Source organism: Grampus griseus (assembly GCF_964374135.1).
Source record: "Grampus griseus genome assembly, chromosome: 1".
In the NCBI taxonomy this organism is placed as follows: Eukaryota; Metazoa; Chordata; class Mammalia; order Artiodactyla; family Delphinidae; genus Grampus; species Grampus griseus.
The window spans coordinates 137,663,361-137,679,213 of record NC_139017.1 but is presented as its reverse complement, the minus strand read 5'-3'; the positions used below and the strand labels follow the sequence as shown (position 1 = coordinate 137,679,213).

Sequence of the window (15,853 nt, the reverse complement as noted above, 5' to 3'; positions counted from 1 at the left end):
AACTTAAACTTTTACCCCCTAATTTTAGCATTCATCAATGGATCCTGCCTTGAGCCATTATTCCTGTGGTTTTCTAATGGTGATTTTTCTACTTCCTTCATTCAGCCTACAATTATTAGTTGGAATTCTTCTGTACGAGTTGTTCCTTCTACTTTCACGTATTCATTTGGTCATTTTTTTATAGCAATACAGACTCGTGGATATTTACTTGATTCTTTGGGTTATAATCCAATACTATCCTTTTTTTCTTTTTTTTTTTGCGCTACGCGGGCCTCTCACCGCCACGGCCCCTCCCGTTGTGGAGCACAGGCTCCGGGCGCACAGGCCTAGCGGCCATGGCCCACAGGCCCAGCCACTCCGCGGCATGTGGGATCTTCCCGGACCGGGGCACGAACCCGTGTCCCCTGCATCGGCAGGCAGACTCTCAACCACTGCGCCACCAGGGAAACCCTTTATTTATTTATTTTTAACATCTTTATTGGAGTATAATTGCTTTGCAGTGTTGTGTTAGTTTCTGCTGCATAACCAAGTGAATCAGCTATACATACATGTATATCCCCATATCCCCTCCCTTTTGCGCCTGCCTCCCACCCTCCCTATCCCACCCCTCTAGGTGGTCACAAAACACTGAGCTGATCTCCCTGTGCCATGCGGCTGCTTCCCACTAGCTATCTACTTTACATTTGGTAGTGTATATATGTCCATGCCACTCTCACTTCGTCCCAGCTTCTCCATAGTGGCTGTATCAATTTACATTCCCACCAACAGTGCAAGAGGGCTCCCTTTTCTCCACACCCTCTCCAGCATTTATTGTTTGCAGATTTTCTGATGATGGCCATTCTGACCTCTCATAGGGTTTTGATGAGGATTAGGTGAGTTCACATAAAGCACTTAGAACAGTGCCAGCACACTGATGCAGAGCAGCAGTGCTGTATGATGAGTGGAGGGCGGGTGGTAGGTGGAGCCCCACTTTTCCTGCCTCCCCCACTCCCCACCCCATCAACTGTCCTGCCCGCTCTCTCCAGCTCTCTCTTCTCATCAAAGACACAGGGTCTCAATAGTCACAGTGGATGGAGGACAAGGGAACAGATGGGAGAAGTGCTTATGAGGATGACTAGGCAGGAACTGAAGACCGGTTGGGTGCTGGAGGTGGGGGGCAAGGGAGAGGAAGGAGATGAGAGTGATGCCTGGTTTGGGGCTGGGACAATGGGGGGCTGGTGGTGCTAATCCCGCAATTGGGGGCACTGGAGGAGGGCAGTTCTTTTGTGGTGCGCAGGCTCCAGGGCGCGTGGGCTCTGTAGTTTGTGGCACACGGGCTCTCTAGTTGAGGTGTGCAAGCTCAGTAGTTGTGGTGCACGGGCTTAGTTGCCCCGCGGCATGTGGGATCTTAGTTCCCTGACCAGGGATCGAACCCACGTCCCCTGCATTGTAAGGCGGATTCTTTACCACTGGACCACCAGGGAAGTCCTGGAGGGCAATTCTAAGGAGGAAAGGAACCATTTCTTGTTGGATGTGAACTCAGGCAACAAGTGTTCCCTGAGCACACACTTCACCCCAGAGCTTGTATCAGGTAACAGGTGCCCAAGGAGAAAGGCTCAGTTTGTGTCCTCAAGGAAGCCGCCAGTGGGATAGGATACGGGAGGCAGATGCATAAGCACATGGGGGCACTAAGGTTTCCATGTTCAGGACTCCCAGGGCCCCAGAGAAGGGGGCAGTCAGCCTAGACGAGACCTGGGGACACTGTCAAACATGCCTTCAGGGGGGCTGAGGTTTGGATGGAGCTGTGCATGGTGAGCTGGGGCTAGAGTGGAGGTGAGAGCCCCGGCAGAAGGGAATCCTGCCCGCACAGAGGGGACAAAACAGCCTGAGTCATTCCGTGAATGACGGGAAGCTTGGTTAGAAGCTGGCTGGTGGTAAGAATGTGGGCTAGAGGGTAGGCAGGTGTGAATGAGGCCCCAGAGGCAAACAGGGCCTGAGGTACCCCTTGGGCCAGGGAATAATTACCCTTACTTCCTCAGCTCCTCCAGATGGAGGAGGTGCGACGGATCCCTGAGGAATACTCTCTGGGGCGGATGGCAGAAGGCCTGAGTCACCAGGACCCCATCATGAAGGTGCTGTCCATCCGAGGCCTGGTCATCCTGGCCCAAAGGACTGAAAAGGTAAGTGGAGGGTAGGGGAGAGCCCACCCAGCTAGACCCCTGACAGGAGGAAGGATGGAGCTTGGCCATCCTTGACTCTCCAATACTGGTGGCTGGAATCAGAGCTCATTTCTGTCTCTGCCTCAGTTATCCCATCTGTAAAATGGGTATCACTTAATAATTCCCTATATACTTTATTCTTTTTTTTTTTTTTTTTGTGGTACGCGGGCCTCTCACCGTTGTGACCTCTCCCGTTGCGGAGCACAGGCTCCGGACGCGCAGGCTCAGTGGCCATGGCTCACAGGCCCAGCCGCTCCGTGGCATGTGGGACCCTCCCGGACCGGGGCACGAACCCGTGTCCCCTGCATCGGCAGGCGGACTGTCAACCACTGCGCCACCAGGGAAGCCCCATTAGCGTTATTAAAAGTGCTGTGTTTTTCTCTACCAGGCACTGTTGTTGCATCTTAGGATTTAGAGGGACAAAGGGACAGGATATAGACTCAGAAAGCCAGCTAACAATGCATGGTATCATCTATATAGTGCCAAGAAGCGGGGAGACAACAAAGGGCCTCAGGTATCCAGGCTAGGAAGGAGTCAGTGAGTCCAAAGAAGGCTTTGGGGACAGCAGGAGCTTGAGTGAGGGCATGCCAGGCAGGTGGGACAACGTAAGCAAAGGCCTGGAGGTGGGACTTGCTTGACCAAGTTCATCTCAGTGAATCAGAGGCTGGGTCTCCCACCTGTTAGCACAGATAGGAGCCCCCATCCCAAATGCTCCTTCTCCACAGACCACCAAGGTGCAGGCCCTCCTGCCCTCCATGGTGAAGGGTCTGAAGAGTGTGGATGGGCTGCTGGTGGTGGAGGCGGTCCACAACATCAAGGTCATATTCAAGGGGCAGGACCGGAAGCTGATGGACAGCTCGGTCTATGTGGAGATGCTGCAGATCCTGCTGCCACACTTCAGTGATGTAAGGAATCCCATGGGGGTGGGAGGATGGGGTGGGGTGGCACCCGGAGGGCAGTTCTCTACTGCTCTGGGAGTTGCAGTAGCTCCCACAGCCTGTTGGGACCTGTGCGAGGCTGAGTCAGCCCAGGGGAAGCGGCACTAGTCCCGACTGGTCCTGGTCTCTTTGTAACTGGTTTGCACAGAGAACGTTCCTTTTCTAATTAGTTCTCACAGAGGGAGGTCTTTTTGCGTCATCAAGTTTCCCCAGAGACTTGCCTCACTGTGAATGGTCCACCTAGAGGGGTCACTGTTTTATGATTGGTCGCAGCAGAGGGGGGCATTTTCCCACTTGGCATGAAGGCACATTTTAGGCTAGTGGGGGCCCTGGCTGGGAAGAGTGGGCAGAGCTCCAGACCTAGGCTTTGTTGAGGGAGACGCCAGCCCCAGATCGGCCCACCAGGTGGCCTTCACTGTTTTCCGTCTCTGTGTGACTTGCGCCTGGAGGGGCCCTCAGAATGAGTGGAAGGAAGGCCATGTGCCTCCATGTGGGGCACAGAGGCCCAGGCAGCCTCCTGGAAGACGGAGCATGCCTGAGCCTCTGGATCTGCCCCAGTCACGAGAGGACGTGCGTTCCTCCTGCATCAACCTGTACGGCAAGGTGGTCCAGAAGCTGCGGTCGCCCCGCACCCCGGCCATGGAGGAGCAGATGATCAGCACCTTGGTGCCCCTGCTGCTGACCATGCAAGAGAGCAATGCCAAGGTGAGCCAGGTGAGTGTGCACGGCCCTGAACCCAACCTAGAATCACAGCTGATCCACCACCGGACAGTTTATTTATGTCTGGCCAAGTCTGTTTACCAAAGGTACCCATGTCAGTATTTCTCTTCAAAACAGCCAACTTCACTTGCATGTTTCAAATAGGAATTGCTTTTCCAAAATCCAGTTTCATACAGTTGTTTGGGGGGAACACGTTCCGGCTGTCCTGGAATTCCACAGCTCTGGTGTTCTCTTCCTGTTGGCCCCCAGAAATGTGTGAAGACCCTGTTCCACTGTTCTTGCTTCATGGCTTGGGAATTGCCAAAAAGAGCTTACAGTCGGAAGCCCTGGGACAACCAGCAGCAGATGGTGGCCAAAATTTGCAAGTACCTTGTGAGTGCTTCCAAGACTACAGTGGGTCCTTCTGAGTGTGTTGGAGGTGGCAGGTTCTTTCCTTGCCTCTTTTTTCTTTTTACCTGAGCATCCTTACTGACAATTCCATGACCACCTATGAGTCGTTGGCTCCTGGAAGTTCATCTTCGTCTCTCACTCCTCTCTCCACTTCTGGTGTTCCCTCTCCATGGCTTACTGACATCTCCCCCAATGAACCACACACACCTTAAGCTCAGCATCTCTTCTGAACTTATGCCTATCCCATGTCAGTTCTGCTCTGTCCCTCTAGATCCCCAAAAGCTGAAACCTAAAACTAACCGAGGCTTATTCCTCTCCCTCACCTTCACCTTTGATCAATCTTAAATATCCTTAATACCTCTGAGTCTGTCTTTCCCTCCCCCTCCCCACTATCATTACCCTTAGTTCAGGTCATGGATGTCTCTCAGCAGGGCCATTGGTCCAGCCATCCATTGGGTCCCCAAGCCTTGAATCTCATTCCCTCCAGTCCACTCCCCATTCAGGCCACCAAAATGGTCTGGTTAAAACACAGTCTGTCTATATTATATCCCTGCTTGAAGGGCTCCATCGGCTCCCTTTTCTACAACAGTAATTCCCAGTGTGTATTCTTTGCAACACCAGTCCTACAAGATATGCCCCACAGGGGAGAAAAGAAGTTCCAAGACAAATAAGTTTGGGAAATACTGCATCGTCATCTTCCTCTTGGGGATTTGCAGTGCCATCGGTACATTAAAGCTCTGAGATGTTCTGTGCTGAGGAAATGTTTCATGGTTAATTCATGGTTTCCCAAAGTTATTTAACCACAGAACTCCCTTTCGAGATAACACCTGAGAACATCCTGCAGTAGAAGAGAGCCATATATACAGTGAAATGCTGCACTGCAGGATGCAGCCTGGTTCCTCCACATACAATTTGGGAAGCTTTGCCATCTAGTCCCACCTACCTTCCCTGTTGTTATGGGCTGCGTCCCCCAGGATGCAGACTCTGAGGCAGAGATTGGCATGCAGGAGGTTTATTAGGGAGCACCCTTGGGATCAGTTCCTGTGGAAGGAAGGGCAGAGAGCAGGAGTGGCAGTGGGAGGAGTCAAGCTGCAGTGTAGTTTCAGGGGAAGTCTCAGCCAACACTATGCTGAGATTCCTCACATTGGAACTAGGGGTCAGGTTTCCACATAGACCGAGCCGTCTGTCAGTTTCTGGTTCTGTCCCTTGAAGAAGGTCTTGAGGTTGTGGATTGCCTTGTCATTGGATGCCAGCCAGCCTGGGAAGGGACATGACTTTGGGCCAGCAGTTCTCTTCCACCAAAGCAATCTGTACCTGGGAGAATAAATCCTTTACACCCTAAGGGAGATCTGGCTGGGGCCTACAGCATCCCCATTCTCCCACCAACCTAAGAAAAATATACAAAGTAACAGATTGTTACTTTGCAACAGTAACCATTAACAACAATGCTCAAAACCTCTGCAACACAGTGCCTAATATTTTACCTCAGTTTACAGAGGGAAAAAGGCCTGGAGGAAGTGTTTGACCAGGGTCGCTAATTCAAATACTTACCATGATCTGTGACTGCGCAGTTATGATTATAAGTGACGTGGAGGTGGTAGGGCTGTGACAACCTGGAGCACCCAGGCTCTGTTTTTTTTCTGTTGTTTTTTTTTTAAGCATTGGTTTTATTTTTTTTTTTCCTTTTTTAAAAAAATATTTATTTAATTAGACTGTGCCAGGTCTTAGTTGCGGCACACAAAGTGTTAGTTGCAGCACGCGCAATCTTCGTTGTGGTATGCAGGATCTTTTAGTTGTGGCATGCGGACTCGTAGTTGCGGTATGCGGGCTTCTTAGTTGCGGCATGCAAACTCTTAGTTGCAGCATGCATGCGGAATCTAGTTCCCCAACCAGGGATCGAACCCGGGCCCCCTGCATTGGGAGTGCAGAGTCTTACCCACTGGACCACCAGGGAAGTCCCCCCAGGCTCTGTTGAAAGCACAGTGGAGAGCTCCAGCTCACCATGCAGCCCACTCTCACCAGGGTCTCCAGTTTCACAAGAAAATCTAGATTTTTATAAGACATTAATTAACAATCAATTTAGCTTATTTAAAACACTGTGCTGGCTGCTGCCCTGCCAGCCACTTGTGGCCTGTGGGCTGCCAGCTTGTGACCTCTGCATTAAACCCTTCCGGATTCTCAGTCTCTTCTTTGCTCTCCAGGCATCAGCACCTCTGCTCATAGGAAGGTCAACCTCTAGCCTTAGCTTTAAGAAGGGGTCCGTAACCTAGTCATTCATTCATCCAACGCCAAGCTCTGTCCAGGGTACTGAGGACTCTGAGCTGAGTGAGCTGGCCCCTTCTTTTGGGGGAACACCAGATTCAGTGGGGGAGACAGGTATAAATAATTATAGGCCAATGTCATAGGTGCCATGACAAAGGCTGTGCAACATGCTACGGAAACGTCAAGAGTGGCGGGATCAGCTTTGCCTGAGGCTTGTGGAAAGCTTTGGGGAGGAGCTGGTTTCTGAGCTGAGCACCAAAGAATGAGAGGGAACTCATCAGGAAGGAAAGAGGGAAAGGCACTCCAGTCAGGAGCAATGGCTTGTACCAGGTACAGATCTGGGGAGACCTGAGCCACGACTGGGACCGGAGCATGGTGTGCATGGAGGTGGGGATGGAAGTTGACACTGATTTGCCCACCAGGCCCAGGAGTTTACTCCCTGACATGCAGATTGTCAACAGGAGAGTGATCAGATAAGACTTCTCTTCATCTCCCTCAACAGTCTCTTAGCAGATTGCCTGCCCCCTAGTTTCTACTTGATCACACCCAACCTGAACATCACTGTCAGACTATTTTGCCCAGAACATTGCTTTGTCATTGCCCTTTTAAGAATAAGTGCTGGCTTTGTATTTTCTAATGCATAACGAAGCCCTATTCCTATCTGTATTTTAAGGACTTTTAAGACCCTCCTAAGTCTCTAGTTTATTCCCCACTGCTCTGTAACTTGAATCCTTTACCTTGGTCAAACCTGTCTCCTTAGTCATGTCCCTCGCATGCCATGTCCATTCTCAGCTCTGGCTGGACTTGCATTTATTTTATTTTTTAAAATATGTTTATTTTTAATTTATATTTGGCTGTGTTGGGTCTTCATTGCTGCGTGTGGGCTTTCTCTAGTTGTGGCGAGTGGGGGCTACTCTTCATTGCGGTGCGTGGGCTTCTCTTTGTGGTGGCTTCTCTTGCTGCGGAGCATGGGCTCTAGGCGCACGGGCTTTAGTAGTTGTGGCACGTGGGCTCAGCAGTTGTGGCTCGAGGGCTCTAGAGCACAGGCTCAGTAGTGGTGGTGCATGGGCTTAGTTGCTCTGCGGCATGTGGGATCTTCCCAGACCAGGGCTTGAACCCATGTCCCCTGCATTGGCAGGTGGATTCTTAACCACTGTGCCACCAGGGAAGTCCCTGGACTTGCATTTTAGAACTTACCTTCCGGCTGTAGCAGGTGGGTGGATTGGAAGAAGAGACAACCAAGACAGAAGGACCATTGAAATGACTGTTGCAATCAGCTAAGAGAACATGAGGCCTAGCCTCTGGGAGAGTCCAGAATGGGTAGCAGAGATGTTTAGGAGGCAAGGAGCCAGGACCCGACTGCCTGACATGGTCCCCATTCCTAGCTTTGGGAGGGGTGGATGGGTAGTCCCTCTGAGGGCCCAGCACTCTCAGGTTTCTCTTTGTCCCAGGTGGACACCCATCGAGACAGTGCCTTCACGTTCCTCAGCCAGAGCCTGGAGTACACCAAGAGTTCCAGGGCCTCCCTCCGGAAGTCCTCGGTCATGTTCATAGGTAACCTGCCCTAGCAGAACTAGTCCTACTGCTTCCTCCCCTTGGAAGGAAGCTGCGGCCCTTCTGGCACTGGGTGGATGCCTCCCCTTGGGTGCAAGCCTTGGCCAGCAGACGGCCTTGGTATAAATTAGAAAGGTGTCCCCTCCTCTGAGATCACTGCTTGGGAAGTGAGCCAAGGTCACAACCTTGGCATCTGTACGCAGAAGTGCTGCGTCCCCGCTGAGTACGGTGGGGTCCAGGCCCAGCAGGAGCTTGCTGTCAACCTCGGCAGGAGGCGCCAAGCTGCACAGTGGAAAAGTGAGCTAGGATCTCAGCTCCATGATCCCCTTTCTGTGTGACCCCAACTGAGTCATTTACTCCCACTGAGGCTCCTCTGTAAGATCTGTAAGATCATCAGTAAGATGGGGATCAACTCCTACTTCATGGACCGGATGAGAATTTTTTTTGCGTGTGTGAACACTGGCAGATAAAGGTACTCCTTCAGTGTTAGTCACCTTCATCCTTCTTTCCACAGTCCCGACCTCTGCCTTTCTGGGGGAAAAACCATAGATTCCCCTCGCTCAGGGTCCCCCCATAGGACCCTTCTCATGGCATGCTTTCTCCTCTCAGCTACCCCCCTCCCCTCCGCTCCCTGAAATATCCACACACCCTTCAAGGATCAGGAGACCCTACTGCAGAGAGGCTTGGAGAGGATGACGTTCCCAGCCCTCCACCTTGTAAAGCGATGTTTCTTTTAGTACCTTCGCCCAATTCACTTGCAGTTTTTCATCCATCCTGTCGTCCGTGCATGCATTCATTGGCTTATGCCGCAAACGTTGATTGATCCTCTTCTCTGTGTCAGGCACTGCGCTTAGCCTAGAGAAACACAGAACTTTTCAGGAGGTGATGCTGATGTTTGGGGGTGGGGAGGTGTAGGGGTGGCTCTTAACGTGATCAGTTCCGAGACATATGAGTGATGCCCAGGACAGGGGGCGGGGCAGAGGGGTGGACGGGCAATCCCTCAGGCTGTGGGGACCGGCTCAGGGACACCTTCTCACACAGAGTGACATTATTTCTTAAATTTTGACTTCTCTAAATCTTGCTCCAAATTAATCACTTCTAAAAATGTTGGTGTTTAACACCCTGGGAGGCTTCTCCGTGTCAGGGCCTGTGCTGGGAAAAGAAAGCTGGGTAGCACCTGCATCTGCCCGCAGACAGCTCCTAGCGTGGTGTTTTGATTCCTGACCTCCTGCGGGTTATGGATTTTTTGTGAGACCCTGAAGAAAGTTATGAGCACTTTCCCTAGAAAAATGCATATAAGCATACACTCAGAGACTATCCTTCCTACTCCCCCATCCCCAGTGGATCTAAGCTGAAGAAACCCCTGGTCTGGTGGGAGATGTTCACGGATCACAAGTAAAATACAGCACAGTGTATACAAGGAGAGAGAAACTCAGAGAGCCTGGGAACCCAGAGAGGCGTTTAACTAGCTTGGGGGCAGGGTCAGGAAAAATTTCCTGGACGAGCGACTGTGTTAAACTGCATATTCAAGGACAAATAGGAATTAACCAGGCACAGAAGTGTGGGAAGGGCCTTTTGAGAGGTCCGGCTCATTCACGGATCCACAGGTACGTTAGGAGCTGGGCATGCAGGCTGGGAGCGGGGTAGGGCTGAGCAGTGTGGCCGAGGAGCTGAGTCTCAGCCCCTCCCGGGGCCCCACCAACCACTTGCCCGGAAGGTATGCGAGGCACTTGGTACTCTTCCTGTTACTGTGGCTCAAACTCCCTGGAGGAGGGGGTGCCGAGGCAGCACCTCCCTGAGTCTAAGGACAGTAAGGACCAGCCTGGGGAAGAGACCACCTAGGGCCACCTCTCAGAGTCAGCTGCCGCCCAGCTCCTGCCCCTGTCCTGGTGCCACCCCTGCCTGCTGGACCTGCCACCTCTCCTAGGAATCTGTGTCGTAGGGAATCTGTCCCAGGTCAAGACGAAGTTCTCTTTTTGTGTCCTTACTTGTGGGGCTGGAAGAGGGTAGGGAGAGCTTTTCTGAGAGGGTCTGGTCCAAAGGTGGGGGTCGGAGTCAGGAGGTGGAGGCACTCACCTCTCAGATTATGCTCAAGGGTCCCTGGTCCCCTGCATGGAGAGCATCATGACGGAAGATCATCTGAATGAAGTTAAAGCCGGTAAGTCCTGCCCTGCGTTGGTGAGATTTCAGGGGCCAGTGAGGGAACGAGTAGGCTCACAGTGGGTAATGGGAAAGGGAGGGGTTATGTCCCAAGGCCAGGGGTTTTAGCTCAGTCCAACTGTGCTGGTATTGATCCAGGCAAGTACATGTTAAGTACTGTGGAGTCACCAGGACACAGACACACAACCCCACCCTAGGGGAGCCTATGATCCAGGAAACGAGGCTCAGAAAATAAGACCAGAAACCATTTAGAGTAGAGCAAGTAGTTTAGGCTCTTAAGGGAGCACGTAAATTTTGTAACTGGGGAAGCTGATGGGAGCATGAAGGTAGGCTGGGGTAGTCCAAGAAGGCTTCCCGGAGAACGCAGGTTTTGATTCAGGCTTCAAAAGGCATGAACAATTTGAAGAGCTGGGAGATGAGGGGACGCTGAGCAGAATGCTAAAGCCAAGGCATGAAGGGAGAAGGATGGGGTGTGAGACTCATGGGTGGACCTGGTCTTCACAAGCGACTTCTCTCCTCCCCATAACTCAGCTCTGGAAACCTTGAGACACGACCCAGAAGCATCAGTGTGCATCTACGCGGCTCAGGCCCGGGACAGCATCCTGGCCAGCTGCTGGCGGGACTCTTGGCCACTGCCACATGGGGACTCTTGGGCGTGTGACCCGGCTACCATACACCGCTGGAGCCCTAGCTGTGAGAACCTGCCCACTTCCCACCAGCGGCGCTCCTGGATCATGCAGGCGCTGGGTTCCTTGAAGATGTCCTTGAAGCAGTGATGTCCCTGAGCCCCCAGCCCTCCTCGGAGGTGGCCATGGCCCCAGCCATGCTCACTATAAATGCCACGTGTTTTGCCTCTCCTCACGGAATGTTTCCTATGAGATGAGCATGGCCTTAATCATTGAGTCAGTCAACATTTACAGATGGACATAGTCTGTCCTGTCCACATCTTATAAGTGGGGAGGCTGAGGCTCAGAGAGGTGGTATGGCTTGCTCAAGGCCACACAGTAAGTCTGCTAGATGTCTCAGGTTCCCCTCCCTCACAGGGAGAGAATAAGAACAAAAGGAGATGATGATTTGTTTAGCCTTTGGTGGAGGAAAAGAGAACCCCTTCCACCCCATGATATCATGCATATCCCAGAATCCTGATCTCTGAGTCTCACCCTCCAGTCTTTGCCCAGCAATTGGCCACCACTCATTCGGGCAATATTTACTGAGCACCTAATCTGGGCCAGGCCTGCTCTGGGTGCCAGAGATACAGATGTGAATGAGTCCCAGCCCCAGGCCCTGGGCAGTTCATAGTCTGATGCAGTGGTTCTCAACTGGGGGTGATTTTGGCCAGGTCTGAAGACATTTTTGGTTGTTACAACTTGGGGTGGGAATATTATTGTCATTAGTGGGTAGAGGCCAGGGGTGCTGCGAAACAGCCTACAGTGCACAGGGCAGCCCTACAGCAAAGACTCGTCCATCTCAAATTGTCAGAAGTGCTAAGGTTGAGAAACTCTGGCCTAATGGAAGTATCAGAGACATATAAAGACACGAACAGCCCAGCAGGTCAATGCTGTGCTGAGCGGCAGCATAGGGGCTGTGAAGTCCAGAGGAGGTACATCAGCCAGCTGGGGGTCGGAGTGTCAGGGAAGGCTTCCTAGAGAAGAGACGTCCCCTCCAGGGGGTTTGGAAAGATGACCATATGACAGGCGTGTATGGAGAAGAGCAGGGCACGTGGGACCAAGAACCAACTACAGATATGTAGGTGCCCTGGAGCCCAGAGCGGGAAGGAAGAGGAGGACAAGGGCTGGGTCAGTATGGCCTTGGAGTCTGTGTTAAGGAGGAAGACTTCAGAGTCTGGGAAGGCATGGTGGGAAGGGGAGAGGCAAGCAGTGGGGAGATGTGGGCAGATGTCTGCTTTAGAAAGCTCCCTCCTCGTGTGCATACAGGCACTGCTGATAGGAGGGCAGATGGTAGCCATTCTGGACAGGAATCTGTCACTCTTCAGTCATAATAGGTTTATGCATGCCTGTAACTCAGCAATTCCACTCGTGGGCACACGTGTCAGGGAAATATTCCCATAGGTCCATAAGGGGAGACGTATGAGGAAGTCTTAGTGTTCTCTGTGGTGCAAGGCAGAGGAGGCAGCCTGAGGACCCATCTTCGGGAAGTGAATGGGCACTCTGGAGTCTCATGCAGCAGTTAGGGGCAGTAGCACTATGGATGGGACCTAAAACCTAGTGCTGAGGGAAAAAACTATCTAAAACATATGCACAAAAGAAGTTGCATCTTGCGAGGATACTTACAAACTGAAAATGTCCATTAAAACACATTAGAGTGATAGGAGTGGGAAAGGAGGAGGGCTCTGGAGCATTAAATGGAATAAATCAGAAAATAGAGAGGAGGAAAGCTCATGCAGGAATGGAGGGAAAGTGCTGGGTCGGGGGGTGGTGGACAAGAGCACAGACAGGGAGACCCGGCTAGAGGCTTTCGGGGCCTGGAAGGGGCCTGGGCTGCAGTGCAGGATGGAGAGGGTGACTGGACCTGTGGGAGATTGAGGAGGGAGAATTTTCAGAATCTGGTGGATGACAGGAGGCAGAGCAAGACGTCAGGATGGTGCCCAGGTTTCTGGGTGGATGACTAGGCCAATGGCGTCCCCCACTGAGCATCCCTCAGGACCAGGAGCAGGTTGGGGGAGGGGTGAGTTCAGTCTGGACATGGTGAACTTGAGGGGCTTGTCTGCCATGCTAGTGGAGACCGCCCCCAGGTGCTGGCTGCACGCGGGAGGGATCTGAGATGGAAACAGATTTGGGATTCATCTGTGCACAGGTGTGAGCTGAGATTCCCTGGGTGAGTGTGCAGAGCAGGAAGAGACGTAAGCCTGAGGGGCACCTACATTTAAGCTCTTGCTGGGGATGAGGAACCCACGAAGTTGACCACACAGTCATCTTCTAATAAATGTAGGCCAAGGCCATCAGGATTCTGGGCCTGAGAGAGTAGGAAATGGGGTGGTCATTTTGCATAACCTTGTCCATTGCCAAGAATGTTCACAAGCATTGCCTCATTTGAATCTCACAGTAGCCATATGGAATTAAGGAGAAGGCAGGTTGGCTTCATTGCCCACGTTCTCCAAATGAGGACAGGGCTCAAAGACGGTGGGTGTTGTCCAATGTCATGCCAGGAAGCAATAGAAGTGTGGATCCCAAAGGCCTCCCAACTCCCATGCTTGAGCCCTTTCCACCTAGAGACACTGCCGTTTTCATTGGCCAGCATCCTGGTCTTGGTGGCCTTGATACATAACAGCCACCTATTCTGGGTCTGGGTGGTCTTGAAGCACAAAGGAGTCTGATAGGCTCAATTATTGGCCAAGGCCCCCAAGTAGTCTCGAGTTGGAAGGGTCAAAGAGCACATCCCTTCTCTGAACCTTCCCTACCATCACCTAAAATCGCACAGGATTTTATAGGAATCACATTTAAAAAAGGAAGCAGAAAGACTTTGTAGGCTCTGTATTCAGGAAGGGAAAATAAAGAGAATAAAAGGGAATCCTTAGGGAGCGGGCTAGAGGAGGAAGTGTGGAAAAGGAGGTTTGGATTTAGAGGAAAGGGAGCATTTGGACCAGGTGTTCTGCTGGGTGTGGGTGAGGTAAAAAGGAAAAGACACACAGTCCTGACCCTGGAAAGCTCCACGTGTCATCCTTAGCCCTGCTGTCTGTCTCATCCTCGTGTCAAATAATGAGCAAGCCTGCCAGCTCTGCTTCTGGGCTTCAGATCTCTTTTCTCCCTTGGCCTCTCACCAGCATTCTCCTTGTCAATCTCTTAATCCAGACTCCCCCATCAATCCTTCACCTGGCAACCCAGGCCTTCCTAAGACAAATTTGCCCATAGGTCTGTCAGTGGCTCACTGTCCTCCGCAGGATAAAGGGCTACAGGGCAGTCAGGCCCTCTGGCCCCCACCCACCTTGCTGGCCTTCCTCTTAACTCTTGCGGTAGCCAGCATGCAGGCTGTGGCCCACCCGCGTGTCTCTGCACATGGGCTCCCACTGCCTAAAATGCCCAACTTCCCTTCAGCCTCCATCCATCTGCAGAGATAGTCCTCATCTCTGCTCCCAGGTCTGTGTCACCTCCTCTGTGAAACCTCCCTGAACCCCCCAGGGAACACCCACTCCTCTGCGCCTCCTCTGCACAGGCTTGTGACCAGCTGGGGTTTAGATTGGTCTGCCACCTGCCTGTCTTTCCTTCTAGACTAGGCTGTGAGCTGCCAAGACTGTAGCACCCGATTCAGGGCCCAGCAGCCAGTTGCTGGGTAACCCAGGGGTTGCAGGAAGGCTTACCTGGCCTGGAGGCCTTGTTCTCATCTCAGCTGTGGGGACTGAGGGTAGAGATGGTTCACCTCAGAAACAGAGTGCGAGCACATCACTCCTTTCCTCAGAACTCTCCAGAAGGTCCCACTGCATGCTGAGGAAAGCCCAAATGCTCAGACTCACAGCCCATTATCCCTCCCACCTACCTTCTGCTCACACTCCTTGCTGCACCACCGAGCCCGGCCCTCTCTGTACCCTCCATGGGTAATGCTCTTGCGCAGACAACCCCCAGCCTCTTCCTTTGCTTGAATGCCTGCCCACCCTGTTTAAAACTTTTCTTCCATAGTCCTTGCTACCACCTGACAAGCTCTCACATCTTATTTGTTTATTGTCTGTCTCTCTCCTCTACCTAATCAACTCCTAGAGGGCAGGGATTTTACCTGCTTTGCCTAGCGCTGTATACCCAGCGACTAGAACAGGCCTGGAACACGGAAGGAGCTTAGGAACTATGGGTTGACTGAACCCACGACCCCAAAAGTACTCGGGAGGGCGCGGCGGGGCCGGTGCTTCCCGGGGAGAGGTGGAGTCCGGTCGGCCACGCCCCAAAAAAGGCGGAACCAGAGGCACAAGGGCCGGCGCAGCCCGGAAGATTGAAGGAAGGGTACCCACGCCGCCGGAAGTTGTCGAGCGATTCTCGGCGTCTGGACCATGGCAGGGGAGCCAGGGAGCTGACATGGAGCGGCAGGAGCAGGACGCGGCCTCTGATGACGCTATGGACTCGTTCCTGGAAAAGTTCCAGAGCCAGCCTTACCGCGGCGGGTTCCACGAGGACCAGTGGGAGGAGGTGAGCGGGCCCGGGGTCTCCGCAAGTGTGTGTGTGTGTGTGTGTGTGTGTGTGTGTGTGTGTGTGTGTGTGTGTGTGTGTGTGTGTGTGTGTGTGTGTGTGTGTGTGTGTGTGTGTGTGTGTGTGTGTGTGTGTGTGTGTGCGTCGTCCGAACTCCTGGGGCCTCCAGGGCGCCGAGGCCCCTCCCTCACCTCCGAGCCCTGCCGCTGCCAGCGGAAAGGTGGTTTCTACTTGAGTGTTAAAAATCGGCCCCGAAAAGTTTTGAGGGTCTTCTTAAGCTGCCAGTACGTTTAGGTGTCCAGGTTTTGGAGTCAGAAACCTGTGACTCCACCACATACTGGCTGTAATACTGGGTCAGTTAATTTCACCTATCTGAGCCCATCCCCTCATTTGTAAAATTCCTCTAACTGTAACACCAATCTCGTGGGATTGTGGCAGAGCTGAAGTGAGAGGGTGGGTAAAGTGCCAGGAACATACGAGCGCTCAACTGATGGTGATTACT

General features: G+C 52.5%; 2 protein-coding genes across 2 annotated transcripts in view; both read left to right on the top strand.

Annotated features, from left to right (window-relative positions):
* The window catches only part of MROH7 (maestro heat like repeat family member 7), a gene marked incomplete at both ends in the record, with an annotated part of 43,509 nt that extends 32,511 nt beyond the window's left edge, over positions 1-10,998 (top strand). Inside the window, 7 exons of the mRNA XM_082667076.1 lie at positions 2,019-2,159; positions 2,924-3,103; positions 3,695-3,850; positions 4,106-4,228; positions 7,960-8,062; positions 10,158-10,220; positions 10,754-10,998. Of these exons, the coding sequence (XP_082523202.1) occupies positions 2,019-2,159; positions 2,924-3,103; positions 3,695-3,850; positions 4,106-4,228; positions 7,960-8,062; positions 10,158-10,220; positions 10,754-10,998 (1,011 nt within the window). The remainder of the gene's footprint in view (positions 1-2,018; positions 2,160-2,923; positions 3,104-3,694; positions 3,851-4,105; positions 4,229-7,959; positions 8,063-10,157; positions 10,221-10,753) is intronic.
* A 4,210-nt stretch (positions 10,999-15,208) lies between these two features.
* The window catches only part of TTC4 (tetratricopeptide repeat domain 4), a 39,461-nt gene continuing 38,816 nt past the window's right edge, over positions 15,209-15,853 (top strand). The window contains exon 1 of the mRNA XM_082652753.1: positions 15,209-15,351. Coding sequence (XP_082508879.1) covers positions 15,241-15,351 — 111 coding nt within the window. The 5' untranslated portion in view covers positions 15,209-15,240. The remainder of the gene's footprint in view (positions 15,352-15,853) is intronic.